This window comes from Hippoglossus hippoglossus, chromosome 20 (assembly GCF_009819705.1).
Source record: "Hippoglossus hippoglossus isolate fHipHip1 chromosome 20, fHipHip1.pri, whole genome shotgun sequence".
NCBI lineage: Eukaryota > Metazoa > Chordata > Actinopteri > Pleuronectiformes > Pleuronectidae > Hippoglossus > Hippoglossus hippoglossus.
This window is the reverse complement of record NC_047170.1, coordinates 7,592,353-7,610,410: the sequence shown is the minus strand read 5'-3', so window position 1 is coordinate 7,610,410 and position 18,058 is coordinate 7,592,353. Positions and strand designations below refer to the sequence as shown.

The 18,058-nt window shown below is 42.7% G+C and overlaps 2 protein-coding genes across 2 annotated transcripts; one reads left to right on the top strand and one right to left on the bottom strand.

The window, feature by feature from the left end:
• Window positions 1-726: 726 nt before the first annotated feature.
• On the bottom strand, window positions 727-12,147 carry ipo4 (importin 4). The gene is made up of 30 exons (XM_034572258.1): window positions 11,694-12,147; window positions 11,339-11,425; window positions 11,121-11,200; window positions 10,977-11,018; window positions 10,531-10,660; window positions 9,935-10,114; window positions 9,709-9,774; window positions 9,510-9,611; window positions 9,308-9,391; window positions 9,016-9,168; window positions 8,867-8,920; window positions 8,548-8,657; window positions 8,296-8,404; window positions 7,602-7,731; window positions 7,362-7,475; window positions 6,897-7,010; window positions 6,687-6,810; window positions 6,471-6,582; window positions 6,253-6,386; window positions 5,953-6,030; window positions 5,648-5,705; window positions 4,831-4,936; window positions 4,432-4,625; window positions 4,281-4,331; window positions 3,815-3,940; window positions 3,171-3,397; window positions 2,948-3,080; window positions 2,703-2,807; window positions 2,036-2,105; window positions 727-1,248 (listed from the first exon to the last, which is right to left on the bottom strand). The coding sequence occupies exons 1-30, from the start codon at window positions 11,757-11,759 to the stop codon at window positions 1,118-1,120; spliced, it is 3,270 nt and encodes a 1,089-aa protein (XP_034428149.1). The 5' UTR covers window positions 11,760-12,147; the 3' UTR covers window positions 727-1,117.
• Window positions 12,148-15,318: 3,171 nt separating this feature from the next.
• On the top strand, window positions 15,319-17,738 carry nanog (nanog homeobox). Its single transcript, XM_034572263.1, has 4 exons — window positions 15,319-15,892; window positions 16,348-16,736; window positions 16,833-16,976; window positions 17,157-17,738. Exons 1-4 carry the CDS (start codon window positions 15,457-15,459, stop codon window positions 17,460-17,462), a joined length of 1,275 nt encoding a protein of 424 aa, XP_034428154.1. The 5' UTR covers window positions 15,319-15,456; the 3' UTR covers window positions 17,463-17,738.
• The last annotated feature ends 320 nt before the right edge of the window (window positions 17,739-18,058 follow it).

The window sequence follows — 18,058 nt, the reverse complement described above, 5'->3', positions numbered from 1 at the left end:
TGAGACTTCAAATGTGGATGCCACACACACAGATTTGTGCAGCCATCCTTATTGAGACTGACTGAAATCTTATAAATCACCTTAACCATGACCAATTAATGCCTAACCTTAATCCAATTAAATTCACATCTTATCCCAAACCACAAACTCTGACCTGAAATGTTGTTACATTCTCTCCAGTTACTGTGTTGAATGACACCTTCAATAACAGGTTTCTAGAGAACATCATGAGGTCACAGTGAAGTTCACCTTTGACCTTTGGGATGCAACACATCATCCCTTCGTCATGTTATCCTCTTAAAACATCTGTGTGGATTCTTGAATAATGGCCGAAAACATGTTTTGTTGACGTTACAGTGACCTTGACCTTTGACCACCAATCCTACATCAGTTCATGTTTGAGTCCCAGTGAGCGTGTGTGAGAAATTTCCCGTAAAGGCATTCTTGAGAGACGGGGGTGCAGTCCGACCACCTGAAAACTTCTGCTGCACAACATGCTCACAGGTTGAGTTGCTCACCTTTAATAGTTTACTAAAGGTATAGAAAGCAGTTCAATAATTACAACAAGTGTTATCTGAGTTCAAATGTGTTTAGTTGAAGAGCTGTGAGTGCTTTCAGAGCTTTCACAGGAGCACACATCTGAGACGTTGAGCCATTAGATGAATCCCTTTCGTAAGAGTAAAGCAGAACAAGTGGAGAACCCATGCAGCCGCTGACTACAGATTGTAGCTGGGAATGAAATATTATATTTAACAGGAGCTCAAATTTATTGCTTCACATTTGGAGCAAAGCCAGAGATCTGTGTGAACAGCAGCAACAAGGCAACAGTAGCAGTTCTGAGTAGTGCTTTGCAGGAATGACAAGAAAACTAAATACAAATGTAACCAAAGGATGGTAAAGAGGGAGTCTTAAAATAACCAAAGTTCAAAAAGGGGCATGCAAATAAGTAAATAAATAAATGGTTCATACTCCAGGGGAGAACTGCTGAAGGTAATAGTAGTTACTGTAGATATCTGAAGTGCTGTACTTAGATCAGCTTTGGGGAACATATGCAATTACAGTCCCATTTTCCACCTCCAGTATAAAAATGTTTTCTTTTGGCTGGCCTCCCTGTCGGCTACGCTGCAGAGATGGCAGCGCTGAGTTTGGCCTGTTGCTCCCCAGCGAGAGGGATCACAGCTAACTGGAAGTCTGCCGAGTGGCGCTGCGCAAATTCCCTCATCAGCAAGGCCACGTTGTTCTGGGTTTCTGTGGACGAGAGACACAAGCTTGTTTTCAGACGGGAACTAAAAATAAAAAAGTCAGGAAAACTGGGTCTGGAGGCAGAACATGAAGTACAATTTAGAGTAAAACCACATTTTGTTGTCCTTGCCACACTGGCCATCATGTCCATGACCTGGTGGCATTGCTTTTTAAGTTCCTTTGAGTTTGCCATTACATAGGCCTTTTTTTGTACGATACCTCAGTCTCAAATATGTTTGTAATTTGGTCGTAAATGAGAGTCTCTTGCCGTCCCTACAGCTTCTTTGAGAAATTCTATGTCGGCTCTTATCGCCAAAAGCTCTCGAACGGCCCTGTCTTTCCAAGTTGATCTCTTTGTCTGTGTCTTCTACGTGTACGACTCCTGTTTTTCATTCCAATTCCATTTTTGGATTCTTCTAGTCGTGTGAGAAACATCAACACGCCTGCTTGCTTGTTGTGAATTTTCCAGACATTTTCCTGCTGTATTCTCACATGTGCTCACCCTGACATGTAATTTAAGAGGGTGCTAGTATAGTTTTGGAAAACGTCCAGAGGTACTGACTCACATTTACATCCTTACATACAACGCCTCTGGAAAATTCCAGGGAAATGTCTGGTGTGAAAGCAGCTCGAAAAACAGCGATGATACAGACAGAACGCTGCAGATTGTTGACTGTGGATTTCAGTTAGAGTAAACATTAAAATAAACTAGATTTACTCTCTTTGCAGTCTGTTCAGTTTCCGTGCTTGACATCTTGCAGCCTGATTCAAAATTTTAAGCAACAATATTCACCTTCATTAACGTCCTTGTTGCCCAACACATCACTGGATGCAGCAACTATGGGCTTCATTAACTTCACAACCTGAAAAGGAAAAAAAAATAAATCAAAACAAGTGTCATCAGGAGATGTGACATATCCTCCTAACACCCACCCAGGGGTTGAGTATACTCCCTGTAAACAGAAAGCTGTGTGATATCTTTCTGTTGCTTATTGGTAAAAGGCTCTGAGGTGAGAAGACTCAATTTGACCAAGTCAAACTTGTTGCCATGGAAATACAGAAAATAATAAACAATTCAAGAAACACGTAATATCAAAAGACACCATTTTACTACCAGACTGAAAAATCCACATGGTTACTCCTCCTGACACAAATGTTTTACAGGCATATTCATCACTTTATCCAAGTGCACACATCACACTAGGTTTCTGAGTGGAATCCAAGCATTTGGTGTTTCCAAGTATCTGCTTGTAGATATATTGCACATTTTTCCTTCAGTGTCTATTTATTTATCTCTGCAACTTCCTAATTTTTCTGGGAAAGTCTTCAAGACCACATGCATACAGAGACAGTATATTTTCTTATGTCAAGCTTCCCAGTAGTCACAATCTCAACACACACACACACTGTCTCTGCACTGGGGATGTTAATAGTGAGTGTTAATGAGCTGTGTACCGTACCAGATCAGGACTGTGTGTGTAGAGCATGGCCAGGCAGCTGAACACCGTCTTGTTCTCCTCCAGGTCCTCTTTGAGGGGAAGACGACCCACCAGAGCTGGTACCACCTGTCACACAGCACAACAGCTGATTTCACTCAACAACAAACACACTTCTGTCGTTAGCTGAATGTTCTGCTTGTGAAAAAAATGTTGTCAACAGTAGAGATAGAAACATCTTGAATGAGAGGTGTAAATTGTATCTGTACCTGCTCCAGAGGAACCGCTTCTATATTACTCATGATCATCCTGCAGAGGGCAGCACACAGGTTGTCGATCACCCTGAGGTCGGACTCTTTGGTCAGCATGTTGGAAAACACCGACAGCATCATCGGAAAATCTCTGGTACACACTTTGCTAAGGAAACCCCTTTGAAAATGATTATTACACAACTAACTCCAAATAGAAGGGGCCAACGGGTGAAAAGGATACGTTACAACGATGGGTCCAGCTGCCTGGGCCAGACATCCCAGTCCAAACACGCTGTTGTTGCGAACCTCTGCGTCACTGTCCCTCACTCCAGCTACCAGCACAGGCAGCAGACGGTTGGACAGCCGGCCCGCCACTCCCCTACCCCCAGATACGCCCGCAAGGGACTCCAGGATTTCTCCAATAGTGCCCAAAGAGAAGGAGCGTTCTGCCACCGTGCACGAGGATTTCTGTTGAACAAGAACAGAATCAGTCTGCTACTGACCAAAACAGGCAGTATGATAAAAAGCCGTCCTGGCTACAGCTGAGATTTATTTATTTATGACTGCAGGGCCAAGTAATTTTGAAAGAAGACTTCATGAGTGATGAGCTGTGCAGGCTGCTCTGCCGCCGACACCCAGCCCTCATGTTTCTGTTAAAGCAAACACTTTGTCAAGCAGCCAAATGACAGTTTTTGTATTTAAGCAATTTAACAATTATGAGCTCAGTCTCTTAGATATGAGCATGTACATGATGATGATGATGATGTGATGAGCAGCTCAGTTGTCAAGATTAACATGACAGTAATACAGAGGACTGGGATAGTTCTGGAAAAAACTGTGTTAGAGTATGCTGATTCTAAAAGTCGTCTGGGCGTCCAGACTCACAGCTTTGCTCATGATCAGAGGCAGCAGGTCATTGAGGTATGGGGCGAAGCTGTCTGCAGGGACAGAAGCGGCCACTAGGGGAATCCCCTCCCCGGCAAACTCCTGTAGCATGGCGTCATACTCCGCCTGCAACAAAGAGCACGCAGAGTTGTTATGGCAGGGATTTGGGCATGAAACAACACGCGCCCAGAGAGACGGATGACATTGAAAAGGTCCCTGACACTTCTGTAAATGTTGCCAAAGGTTCTTCTACAAAATGTAGAATTTGAATACTTAAAAATTCTTGATTTTCAGTTCAAAAATTCTCACGACATTTTGTGCGTTATTATGTAGATTGATGTGAATATAATTCTGACACTACCTTATATAAAAATACTACTTATCTACTATAACATGACAACAATCACTTGTGTATGACGTGTAAATATGGACTGAAATATTCATAAGCAGTGAAGTGGTGTTTGACCTGTTGCTCCTCATCATCAGCTTCATCAGCACCCCCATCCTGACAAACCATCTGAACAGACAGGCAGAAAAGAAAGAACAGCAGCAGAGGGTTATTAGCAGAACTAGCTTTGGCAGATGACGTCATCTCCTGATCCCCTTTAGTCTCTCACCTTCTTCTTCAGCACATCGCGGATGATGTCACTGATCTCCTTTAGGCGTGACGGATTTCTGAAAACCTCCTCCTTGCAGGACTTCATAACGTTGTTCATGGTTTCCAGGACCCCCATCACAACCTGGCGCTCCTGCTCTGTCCGAACCGTTTCCAGAAGGCAAGGCAGCACCATGTCCAGCAACTTCAGAAGGGCTAAGCAATGAAATACAGTTAAAATAAGCTGAGGCGAACACATTCATACCTGTTGGACGGTCTTAGAAAATAAGGAAATCTGTAAGTTAGCTGACCTACACGTTAATGTTTGCAGCAGAAAGCAGCTCTGCACATTTCTGCGTTTCCTAATAATAATAATAATAATAATATCAGCAGTTTAGAGTTCCTGAGAGTAGAGCTTTACCCTGGTGGTTGGCCTCAGTGGGACTCTCCTTCCACGCTTTGTGCTGAGCTCGACAGAACTGGCCCATGGCTCCAAATGCTGCCCTGCGGACGTCCTCATGGGGAAACTAGGGAGGTAGAGAAGTGAGGGAGCATAGAAAAGCATCAAGTTACAGCAACGTGAAAAGTGTTGCTTGACTGTGTATATATATATAGATATATAAAAAGGACAAGACAGCCCCCCCCAAAGTGAAGCCAAAGTTTCTTGATTGTCCTCTAGTGGCCGGCTGCAGTATAGGTTAGAAATCCTGCCTCCTACATGTTAGCTTATTGACTAAACTAAAAAGTATGAGTTAAATATTTTTTCTCAAAGATGCTATTTAATATTTTAGGTGATTCTCATTACACATGTATTATCAAGTTATTTTTCGGTAAGTTTGGTTTCAGTTGGTCAATTGATGCTATATTAACAGGGTCAGACATGTCAGCGTTCCCACCAGGTTCTCACTGGATTTAACTGAACTCCTTACATTCCAACACCCATATAAAAATCTTTTGTATTTTGTAAATTTCACAATTAACCAGAATCTATAAATAAATAACAGAATAACAGATTAGTAATTTAGAGAAGCCATATTATATATCTTTTAAAGGTCAGTGTTTGCATAATAACTGAGAACATGTTGCAAGATCAGCACTTGAAAGTCTGAATACGGACACCTCCATTTATACCCAGACACAGACACGATGTAAACACGAATACCGACCACAAAGTGCCCAGCACAGACCATTAGACAAAGAGGGAAGGTTGGACCAAACAACCAGACGCAGTGACTTACATCTCTCATCTCGTAAACCTGCTGGAAGCTCGACTCCAGGAAAGCTTGAAAGGCAGCTCTGTCAGAGGGAAGCACAACAAGTTCAGAACTACTTACCGATATAAATATACATGCTTTTGAGGAAGATATGACTAAATTAGACAATTTAATTCAAACTATGAATCATCGCTGCAGTTATGACCTTTAATTTGCCTACATGAATAATATTACAATAAAATGTGTGAGAGTAGCAGTAAATATAATATAAAGGCTGAGCCAGAATCCTGTTAATGTTAAAATGTGTAAAACTGTGTTAAAGATCTCACCCTGTGTTGAAGGCGATCTCTCCCAGTGCGTCACAGGCGTCCTCCTTCTCATCGATGTAAGCATTCTCAACACTGAACCTGAGAGATGGAGAAACGTGGTGTCAGATGGAGAGACAGCAGAAGAAGTCGGGGTGGAGATATATATCCCTTAATTCATATCTATGTGCTTGGGACTATATTTTAATTTTAAACCGAATATGTTGCAACACGAAGCCTGAAAATCTAAAATTGTGTGAATGTGTAAAAACCTTCACTCTGTATACGTATGAGTGCACGTGTGTACGTGTGTGAGACTTTTACCCTGCAATATCGTTGATATCCGCCTCGGTCTCATCTTCTGTGAAATCAGCTACATCTTTTTCTTCATCTTCTTTGTCGTCATCATTGTCTTCATCATCCAGGAGTACGAACGTCTTGTCCTCCTCAAGGTGAGCCTGAGGAGACATGATGGAGAAAAGTCAAGCGCTGCATTATACTCATATCATTGAGGAGCCGCAATGACAATATATATTTTTTACCGTGATGCCTTCATTAGACTTGAGGGCGAGCAGCATGACTGTGGTAATGGCAGTGAGGTGAGGAGTCAGGCATTCAGGGCTGACTGTGGATACAGCAGAATATAGACTGTACCTAAAAGAGGGATAGAGAAGCATATACCATTATTTCTAAATACGAGAAAAAGCACCAAAACAGTTTTGGTGCTTTTGGCACAAAAAAAAACTCTAGCTACATACGTGCAGCGTCTCAGATCAGGGTCATCGATGGTGTCCGTGAGGTTGAGGCCCAGCTGAATACACTCTGCCGCAAGAGGACTGAAGACATCTTTGCCAATGGTACGAGCCAACACAGACAGAGTGTCTGAGAGCAACAACAAAACACAGTCAGCATCCAGTCATCCAGGCTACATGCACTGAGGGTGTTGTTGAGGCAGATGCAGCACCTACCCAGCGACTGAGTTTGTAGAGACCTCATTTCTTCCGTGGTGGTGGTCAGGAAGCCCTTAAGGTTTTCAATTACAGGAGGGAAGTACGGAACCAGCAGCTCTTTGGCGGCATTGGCTGTGAAGAAAGTGATTCATATTTTTGTCTTGAGTTTGACATTTTTACTTGACAGTTTCATTATCAGCCTTTTAACCAGAGTTGACCTGGAATATTGTTTGGCCAAAATGTAAACCTGCCTGTCTCTCTCAACCCCACACATAACAAATACTTTAGTAAAACGAACCCATACGCTTACAAAGTGATGCTGCCATGTTAACTATGACAATCTTTTTTTTTGTGTGTGCTTGAATTAGGGAGAAAACTGAACACTGTCAAAGTGAGATGTTGTTAATCTTAAACTTTAGTTTATACAGTAAGCCAGAAATAAAACATGCATGATGATTTTCTTGTGAATCTGTGACCTCTTACCTATGGCGCCGATGGCAGACACAGCGAGCTCCCTTATCTTGAGGTTTTCAGTGTTGTTGAGGGCGGACAACATGGTCTCCATCAGAGTGGGCAGGTACGGTTCAATATCTGACCCTATTTAGAGAGAACAATTAAAGAACAGGTAGTTGTGTAGTTTTCTGATTAGCTTTAAGTTTTCTTTTACTGGACAAGTTGTGCAGGTTCTTCTGGATCAGTCTTATAAACCTTCCTTTAGCTTACCTAAGTTCTCCATGAAGTTCTCGAGGGCGTAAAAGGCCTTGGTGACGTGGCCGACCTTGGCGTGGTTCAAGGAGGAGAGGTATCCCAACAGCAAAGGCATCAACTCCGAGCAGAACTTACTCACTTCAGGCTGAAAAGAGGAAGAGTGGAAAAAAATTTAAGAACAGAAAACAGAGAAATTCATAGTATTCAACTCTAATAACGAGATAATTACTAGATTTGCAGGGGTGCCCCTACATTAGTATTATTATAATATGTAAGCAGATCCAATATTGTAGTGCAACTTCCGACATACACAATCTCAATTACATAACCTAAGCATTTAACTGTTTCACATACAAGTGTTGACCTTCACATGGGATAAGAAATATAAAGAAAATGTTTGAGCACACACAAGTTTGGTCAAAATTTCTGTCAACACTCATGTGATAAGAAGATTAACTATTTGCCGAAAGTTATTTATTAAACATTATTGGTTTAATTTTTAGCATTTTATCTCGGGTATCTTAAGTGGTGTGTTATTTTTGCATCGTACAGTTTGAGAAAAAAAAGGAGAGGTAACTTAATTTTGCCAATTTGTATTTGCAAATGGGGGCAATTACACAACTATATCAAAGTGTAATACTTTGTAATCAGATGCAGGTATAGAATGCAGGATATGTACTATTGAATGAGGATGTTTGTTCTGACTCACCTGTAAGTGTTCAGAGAACTGTCCCAGGGCAAAAAGGCCGGCACAGCGCACCACTTGATTACTGTCAGAGAGACTCTGACACACGGCCTGCAGCATTGGTGACAACATCCTAACACAGGTACACACACACAGAGGGGTTAATGTACTCAAATCTAAGTGACTGATAACATATATTAACTATTATCATTTGCCAAGAGACAATACGGATCCTCAAAGAAAAATAAATGATTTTTTGATGTCAGATAAACATACTTGGTGCGTATGTGGTCAGCACATCCTTCAGCCAGTACTGCAAGACACAAGAGACCCCCCTTCTTCTGATAGGGGTTATCACTGGCGAGACAGGACTGAGTGAAGGGCATCTGAAACACAAGATACAACACAGGGCATTGTAATGAAGCAGGTAGGTGACTGTGTTCTCTTTACTAACCCTTTGCCTAAATCTGCATCAAACAACAAAAGGAACTTCAACGTTCAAGATCTAACTTTAGCCGCTAAGAGTCTCTCAATCAATACAATAATAAAAGACCTAGTTTGATGACATCATGAAGCAGCGCGGGAGTTGACTTACCAGTTGTTGGAACAGTTTCTCTGGAGGCATGTGGAGCGCCATTGTGTCAATGATCTGGATGTTCAGAAACAAATGAACAAGTTCAAACCTTATTTGAAAGTACACACATGGATTTTGTAAATCATACCCACTAATAAACGTCCCCCCACCTGTGCAGCGCAATGTTTGGGATTGTCATTGTCTGTGTCTCCAGTGTCGTTCTCGTCGTCCTCTGGGTCCTGCTCCCCGGGTGGTGGGGCTGCAACAAGTATGGGGAAGATGGCCTGCAGGATGGGGTTCAGCAGTTTCTGCTTCAGCACAGTCTGTGAAGTAGAGGACAAGGGGATTGATGTGAATTATGGTGTTTGTACTGAGCAGCAGGTGTCAGCAAGTATGGCACCTCTTTTTCATCCCAAGATATTTATTCATCATTTATTTCTAGTGGCTAAGGAGCGACTTTACCTTGCTCTTCAACTTGATGAGGAAGGTGACGCAGGACAGACCTTTCACCCGCAAAGAGTTATTCAGTGTGGTGTCACTGCCCACCTGACACAAACACACACACAGTGAAATTCAGATTACTAACATTACATGTCAGCTACAGGGACAAGTTGAGAATCCAAAATTGCAGAGGACAGATACAATACAGGCAATTAGCTCCTACCTCCAACCAGAAGCGGACCATGTCGGCAACGTGAGGGACGATGACGGACACCTCGCTCTCCATGAGCTCATTGAACACCTCCATGGCCTCGCTGGCTTGGTCCTGTCAGACAAAGAGAAACACAATGAAAGAACAGGTCTGATTTATCCATAATCTTTCAGCAACAGTGATCTAATGTCTTTAACATATCACAATTTACCTGATCTGCCTTGATGAGGACTTTCAGAGCCGCAATCAGACTTGGGATGATCGAACGCATCAGGTGCTGCGGGGCAGAAAAATGTCACTTCAGACATTGAAACGCGTCTTCTAAATGACCTTAAGTCAGATACAGTTTAAGCTTTTGATTATGGTTGGTTAATTATAGATTATATATGAAACTGTACTGGCAAGATATCGAGTGGAAAACAATGAGGCTGCCTCACCATCTCCTCTGAGCCGGTGTATGCAGTTATGGCTGTGAGGGTGAGGATGCAGTAGTACAGGGCCGTCGGGTTGCTTGGGTCCTGAAGCACGGCACTGAACAGCTGCAGCAGCTGGCAGTAGTGAGGCTTGAAAGGCTCAGGGTTGGAATCCATCACCTTGTTCAGCAGCAGGAGGCCAACCTGTCAGGACACAGGAGATTGGATTTTATTGACAAATACAACACCAGTCTGATTTCTTATAAATATTTCACACTGAATCTGAAGCTGCAGTTTTGCTTGATGGTTTGGTCATTCTGCGCCAACTGTGCCATCAACACGTCACCTCTGCCTTTCATACTTGTACTTGATGCACAGTGATTCAGTGTTTTCAGTCTTCAAAATGCAACCACACTGCCAGAAAAAGGCGAAGAGGACACACAAACAGAACAGTTTTGGCACCAGCTTGTTTTCTCCAGGACCTGTTCACAGACTCAATCAATGTTACGCTAGACGACCTGAGCGCCGAATCAAAAATAGTCGGGAGGTACGAGACGGCCGACACAACGCCACGTGCAAGGACACTAACAGCGACCACAAATAGGCTCGACTCCCTGTACCTGTCTCTCGTGAAGGTTGCTGCTCTTGGTGGACTGATTGAGGAACTGCAGCAGAGCGGGCCAGCGGTCTGGTGTCTCATGTTTGACCATCACTGCACAGAGCTGGGAAAGCGAGTGCTGCACCGTGTGTCTGCGAAATAAAGATACACAGACATGAGTATCTTTATTCAAGTTTTATTCAAGTTTTAGGTAACAACTGTATCATCTGTGTGTCTAGACAATGTCACTTTAAACACATTAAACCAGGGAAATTCTGAATCAAAATAATGTATTAATTAATAACCATACAACCGAGTTAAAAAAGTATTTTTCGGAAAAGCTCATCTTAACATAGACTAAACAATGACACTAGACAATACACATAATAGTGCAGAGTGTTTAAAGTGCATGTACATCATGATTATTCAGATATAATAAACTATGAGGGAAAAGACTGAATAACTTACTCTGTTTCCTGCACAAAGGCCTGCAGCACCACCAGCTTGAGGCTGTCAGAGCAAAGCAAACATCACCAATCACAAGTTATGTTCAACTTCATTTCAACTCAACAAACGGTGTTAAAGTCTTCATTGAAAAGGTTGTGACCGCACCTCTCTCTGTCGTCCGGGCTGATCTTGCTCCAGTGTTTCTTCACCCGCAGCCTCAGCATCACTGCAGCTGACTGACGGACCTAAGAAGTGAAACAAAGCGATTTGAGCTGGTTTATGTACATAGTTAGACAGAGACAGGGAGCTGACACCTGTCACTCATCTGTCATTCTGGAGATGATGCTTAGATTTTCACTTCTCACTCCAAACACGTTAAGTACCTCGGGGTTCTGGGAGCCGGTCATGACAGCACACAGGGCTGGGACAATGGCTGGATCTTTGAAAGCCTGCTTCAGCTGGGCTGTGGCCTGACAGTGGACAAAAGAAAGAGTGATCTCACCAAGTCTGGCTGGCTGCCACAGTCACATAGCTGCAGCAACACATGGCACAGCCTTAACTCTCCATCTTTATGAAGAGTTACTGCACTGACAGCAAACAGCTAAACACAGAACACACTGCTGCGAAACACGATGAGCAGAGTTTTTTACAGTTTGTAGGTATTAACTTAGCTGGGTTAGTTAGCTAGCTAACTTCTTACACTGACGTTAACTTGAACAAAGTTGCGTGTGGCGTCACCTGGTGAATGACGGCATTGTCAGGCTGTGTCAGCTGCAACAGAATCTGCTCCAGTTCTTGTGTCATCTTGTTCGCTCCAGATGTTTCACCTCCCTTCACCTGCTGGTTCTGATGAACCCGGACTAACTGTCACTGTGTTGGCTGACTCGCTGGTGTCCGCCCCACAGGTAAACACGGCCTCTGTGTGGCTCGGTTTCGACCGCGATCAGCCGAGTTAACCTTCACTTTGTAAACTTCTTGAAGAGTCAGATGTGATGTGGAGCAGAGGAGCCGATGAGGAGAAGCTGACAGACACGAGCTGCTCGGTTAGAGCCGACACGAGGGACAGAGGCTGACACGAGTCACTCGTGGGGTAAGTTAAAGGGACCTGCGGGTCTTCAGCCGGGTGGCAACAAACAGCGCCCTCAGCTGGACAGGAGGTCACAGCACAACTCGTTCAGAAACTAAATGAGATCTAGAACATACAAATAAAAAAGCATCCCCTAAATTCAAATTAGAAAAAGCAAAGAATGTGTTGAAGAAAGTGATACTCAAAATGTGTTCAATGTGATCTCTAAATTATATGCCTGTTCTTTAATTACATATAATAATGTTTAATTATATCTATCTATCTATCTATCTATCTATCTATCTATCTATCTGTCTGTCTGTCTGTCTGTCTGTCTGTCTGTCTGTCTGTCTGTCTGTCTATCTATCTATCTATCTATCTATCTATCTATCAGTCACAATATTTAATGGTCCAATCTGATGTGCTCACATTTCAGAAGTAGGCTGATATCAAGTAAATCAGTTGGTATTGATATATAAAACGTCTGTGTATATACCAGACTGCAACAGGTGATTAAGATTTAGTTACTACTTAGGAGTGTAATGTGATATCTCAGTTTTTCCTGAGATTTCTAAAATCCTTTTTTAGCTATTTTCATTATTGGATATTGACTGTAAATTGATAAGGGGTTATTTAATCAAACAATCTAAGCATAAGGTTGCAACATAACAGAATGTGAACAAAAGGATTCTGAACTGTATAAGGAAGGACAAGTTTTAGAAATGCACATGTAATATAATGCACCATAATACTGAAGCGTAATTGAAATAGCAGATCCATGACAGTGGAAACAAACCTGATCTTCTTGTATCTTTCCATTGTGGTACTGCTATTTACCACCTGATTAAAACAACCTCTGATTTAAATCAACATAACTCATGCCTGTCATACAGTGAAGAAAGGCATTGTAGCAGGTCACGGTTAACTGGGGAAGGGTGGGACTCCATGGTCTGTTTTGAGAGGGCAGCCTTTTGAAAGGTCATTTGCAAGCAACAAGACAACAAACGAGAGACTGATAGCCTCACACTTCACAAAACACATCTCAACTGAGTGATCTGCTCTCAGCCCGTAGAAGAAAGGAATGCCAAAGAAGACTAATCCGTTTTCTGAGAAATGCAAGATTCAGCATTGATTTTCAGATGTACTCCGAAATTCTGCTTATTAGATTTTTACTATTTACTATACAAGGGGGTAAACATTGTGTGTTTATGTTCTATGGTTCTTGCTATGACGGTACAGTAACATCACAGATATACAAATAATCCATACAAATATAATGCAATTAAACTTACACTATTGTTTAGCTATTGCAACATGTTCTTATGTGTGTAGTGTGATCTTCAAATTGCTTTTAATTTTTGGCTTTTTATTTTTACTGATGTAAAGTACCTTGTAACTGGGGTTTTTCAGTGAAGCGCACCTTGTCAAATTCTCTGGCACAAATACGTCTGCAAAATACAGTCCAGTATGCCCATAGTCACCAAAGGTAAATATTAAGTCTTCTCAGCACATACCAACTCTAATGCTCTCTCACTTCTATACCCATCCTCCATTCAGCCCTACCTCCACCCCCCTGTATGTTTGTGCTCATAAGACATCAGACAAACACACCCATAGATCAGTAGAAATGCTAATCGGCCCATTAGAGCCAGTGTTCCCACATAATGTCGCCACTAACTGAAACATTACCACATCAATACGCCCAGGGTTGAACACGAACAGCAGAGTGGATGGTAACGTGCAGGCTAATCTAACTCATCTTTGTGAAAAGGATTGCAAATGTGGGTGGAAAGATCTCTGCATCAACACGTTCAACCCAGTGAACCCGATGGAGGCCTGCTGGGATTTGAAGCTACTGTCTTTGCACATAACTGCAGAAATGAAAACATGAAATAGTGTTTTGAAGCTTTAAATTAGAGGCTAAATGTTTCCTCAAACAGCCCCTTAATACTGTACTAAGGGGTACAGTATTGCTCACACTGCCTTAGAATACATTTGGATCATTTACAATAAGGCTAAGAATTTTTAGTGGTTTTTAAACTATTCATGCTCTTAGTTTAAGAGAGTGAATCTCATTTAAGCATAATTAATCTTGTCATTAAGGGATATAACAGACTCATGATCAAGGGTTGGACACTAGAGCCTGTGCGCTGACAAAACAGTTAATGTTGACAATTTAATTTGATATTAAAAATGAAATCAAATTCAGTATAAACTGATGACAAGTATGTACTGTAGTAGAGACAAAACTAATACATCTGACACCAGTTCCTTGGATCAATGTTTAAAATGTGGCTCTCGTATAATATATGCCATTTGGCACAAAACCCGCCGGCATTGATCAATGCAGACTGAAATTATAGCAGAAACCTTGTGTGTGTGTGGATGTGAAGGAAAGACTGTGAGAACAGTCATATAACTGTCAGGAATTTATGGATTAAATACCATAAAAGGGTTCGCTAATGAACTTGATGTGTCCCACGGCTCCTAAAACAAACACCATAACACCAGCAGTAACTATCAGAGCCTCAAATACCTCGTCAGGTGCTGTTAATGCTGTCTGACAATTGGATTGAATGTGGGATTTAGGGTTGTCACTAATTATTGTGATCTAATTTTCATCAATGGCAATACAACAAAGGTTGAATATATATTGATATAATGCTGAATTGTGCAAACACAGTGAAGAGGTAAAACAAATCATTGATCTTTCTCAGATTTGTAAAATGTGTTGTTGTTTATCAGGTATTTGTCATTCTGTGCTTATATAGAAGTTTTTAAATCGACAAACTTCACTCATGAGCAGATATCAGTGACATTTATCGTGATAATTGATATATTGATGTTGAAATGTTTCTATTGTAACATCACTTTTGGCCGTATCATCCAGCCCAATGTGGGAATATGCACAATCTCAAAGTTTAATTAGTTTTTAGTTTTAATTATCGAACTAAATGTCTTAAAAACAATGCCATATGAATTAGATTTCTAACTATCTATCCTCGATTTCTCTTCCACACTGGGCCTCAAGATACAGTATATATCCAGTATTTCTTTATATATAGTTTAAGCTCACTTCAGTGATACAAATAAGAAGGTACTTTAGTATCTTTTTAAAAAACTTTTCTTCCTTTTTTGGTCCACAAACATGTAACAGCATTGGAAACCATCGTATGAACTTGGGTGACCAATCAAATGGCCTCACAGCCGCCCTGTGATTGGTTGAAATCAGACGCCCACCTCCCTACCTGTGCACGCCCACACTTCCCTCTATAAACACGCTGCAGGTGAGTGCGACACTTCCAACGTCTGATTGGTCTGAGTTTGCCCGGAAGGTCCCGCTGCTTCGTGTCGCTTGAATTGGACCAATTTTGGCAACAATCCTCGATCTTTTTTTAAAAAAAACATTCAATTCGTGAGGATAAAATAAAGAACATGACCGACTGGAAGACGCAGATCGGCTACAAGTACAACCCGTCTTACCATGCCTATGCCTACGGCCTCGTGTACCAGCCCGGGCCCGAGCAGAACCACGGGAACCACGGGAACCACATGAATCCCCTGAGCTGCTGGAGCGACTCCGGAGTCACCGACCTGAGCAACTACAACGCCGGGGTTCCGCAGGCCTACTACACCGCCACCTCCACCGCCAGAGCCCGGGAGGAGTCCCCGCCGGGCAGCCCGGAGCAGCAAGCCGCCAGCGGGCAACGACATTACCAGGGCCCCGGGGTCGTCCACCTCGGGGACGCCCAGGCGGGCCGCCTGCTCCTGGCCAGGCCGCATCGGGCTGCGTACGACGACGCGCGGGCGGAGGGAGTCGGGCGAGTCGGGAGCGACTCCACCAGTGACTCTGAGGCGCACACCTCACCAGGTATGTTACCAGGCTAGAGTCCTGCAAAGGCACGCATTTCTCCGCCAATGCAAACTGAGCATAGACTGGTTCTTTAGTAGTAAAATAGAAGATTATGTCTGATACAAAATGATGTATCTACCATGTCACAGTATTTGAAGACCGAAAGAAATCCCTCAAAGATGATTTTAAAGCAATCAAAATGACCAAGTGTGTTGGAACACTGTTTGTGTGCGAAACTAACTACAATGGCCCAATCAAACCGAATTGAAGTTCCAACAGCATAACTCATTGCCTCTCCATTATATCTTGCAAAAACCATGGGTCAATCTCCTTTATCAATATGATCCATACCAAATCCTTCAAAGTCACTAAAATCAGCTCTGTAGTTGTTGTATAGTCCGGCTAACTGACAAATGACAATAAACATTACCTCTTCAACTTAACCTAAAAATCTCTTTTCTCCTCTTGCCCAGACTCGTGGAGTTCAAGGAGTAGCAGCAGCAGGGAAGGAGGTCTGCCCCAGACAGACCCTGCTACTTGGGTAAAGAGGGATCTTGAAAGTGAGGAGCGCGACAGGAGCCCCATTTCCAGCAAGGACGTTTCCAGCTCTCTTGTGGAGGAGCCGGAGACCTTCACCGTCACAGGGAACGATGGCGCTGAGGACATCACCCCTCTACAAGTGCCCATAGCTGTCCCCAATAAGCCAAGCCCTCCTGCTGTAACCAAACCTAAAGGAAAGGTGCGGGCAGCCTTCTCAGAGAGTCAGATGAACACTCTTGTCCAGCGCTTCAGGGTTCAGAGGTACCTCACCCCGGCTGAAATGAAGAACCTGGCAGAAATGACCGGCCTGACTTACCAACAGGTGAGGTGTCCAAGAGTTCGCTGGGTCACAGATGCATTACAATTGAATGCATGTACCCGTCTGATCAGTTGGGACCATCTTCGTCTCCTTTTGTAGGTGAAGACTTGGTTTCAGAACCGGAGGGTGAAGCTGAAGAGGCACCAGAAAGACACCAGCTGGGTGTCTGAGCAATACACCCTCAACAAGGATGGTCCAGTTCACGGAACCATGTACAACAACATTCCCCCACACATCCCATCCGTAAGTAGTTCCCATTATTTGTCGTAGAACACTTGTTTTTATGCATACACTATACTTAAGAATAGGAATACTTGTATTAAATCAGAAGAAAAAGAAACTCAAATGTGTTTAATGTGATCTGCAAATTAATATATGCCTGTTTTTGGCGTACAATAATGCTATAATGGTTTTATCTTTCAGTATCGGGGAGAGGCCCAGTCCCAGCTCAAGGAGCATTACAACCAGCACATGATGAAGGCGACCCCACAGAACCTGGCCTTCTACCTGGCTGCTATGGGTGGCACCCCAGGGTCCGCTGGCTACCCCTCCTGGTCCGCCGCCTCTTCCCAGACAGCAATGCCAACCAGGCCCCAAGCAACCGGCTGGTCCATGCCGCCGGGCATCAACCATTACGAATACAACCACAATGCATTCAACGCATCCACGGCAAACAACACCGGACACAATACGAGCTTCGAAACCAAAGACGAGTCTGTCAACAGCTGAAACTTTTTGAAATACTCATGGTACAAAACAGCAGCCTTTAGTCCCACATGTACATTAGCCTTTCTCTGAATGTTGACAGCTGTGTTTGCATCCTGCTCTTCAAGTTTCGTGACTATTTGGCAAAGGACTGGGGTGGTTTTGACAGGCTGGGTGTACATATTCCTTGTTCGGATTCCTGATCAAATGTATTTTACTGTTTTTGAGTTTTATTTTTATATGCAACTATTTAATGTATGTTGGTGTGTTCTTTGCGCTTGGTGCTACTAGATGGGTCCAGTTTGGATACTATATTAGATTTTTTTTTTAATAATTTTTTTGAACTGTATGGGCAGGTTCTGATACAGATGTGCACACATTTTCAACACTTTTTTTTTGGTTCTATAAATATACATTCAATTCAGCAACTTGAAACATTTGTCTTCATTTCACTGATTGTTTTGCTCTGAGCACAATGATAATATGGTTATACTATTCTTTAATTTCTGGTGAATAAACAATTGATGTGTGACTTTGCCGTTAGTGGCTAAATGCTAACATCTGCTGTGACATTGCAGAAAGGATTGTGGCCAAAAATGGAACTTGGTATGCTAAACACA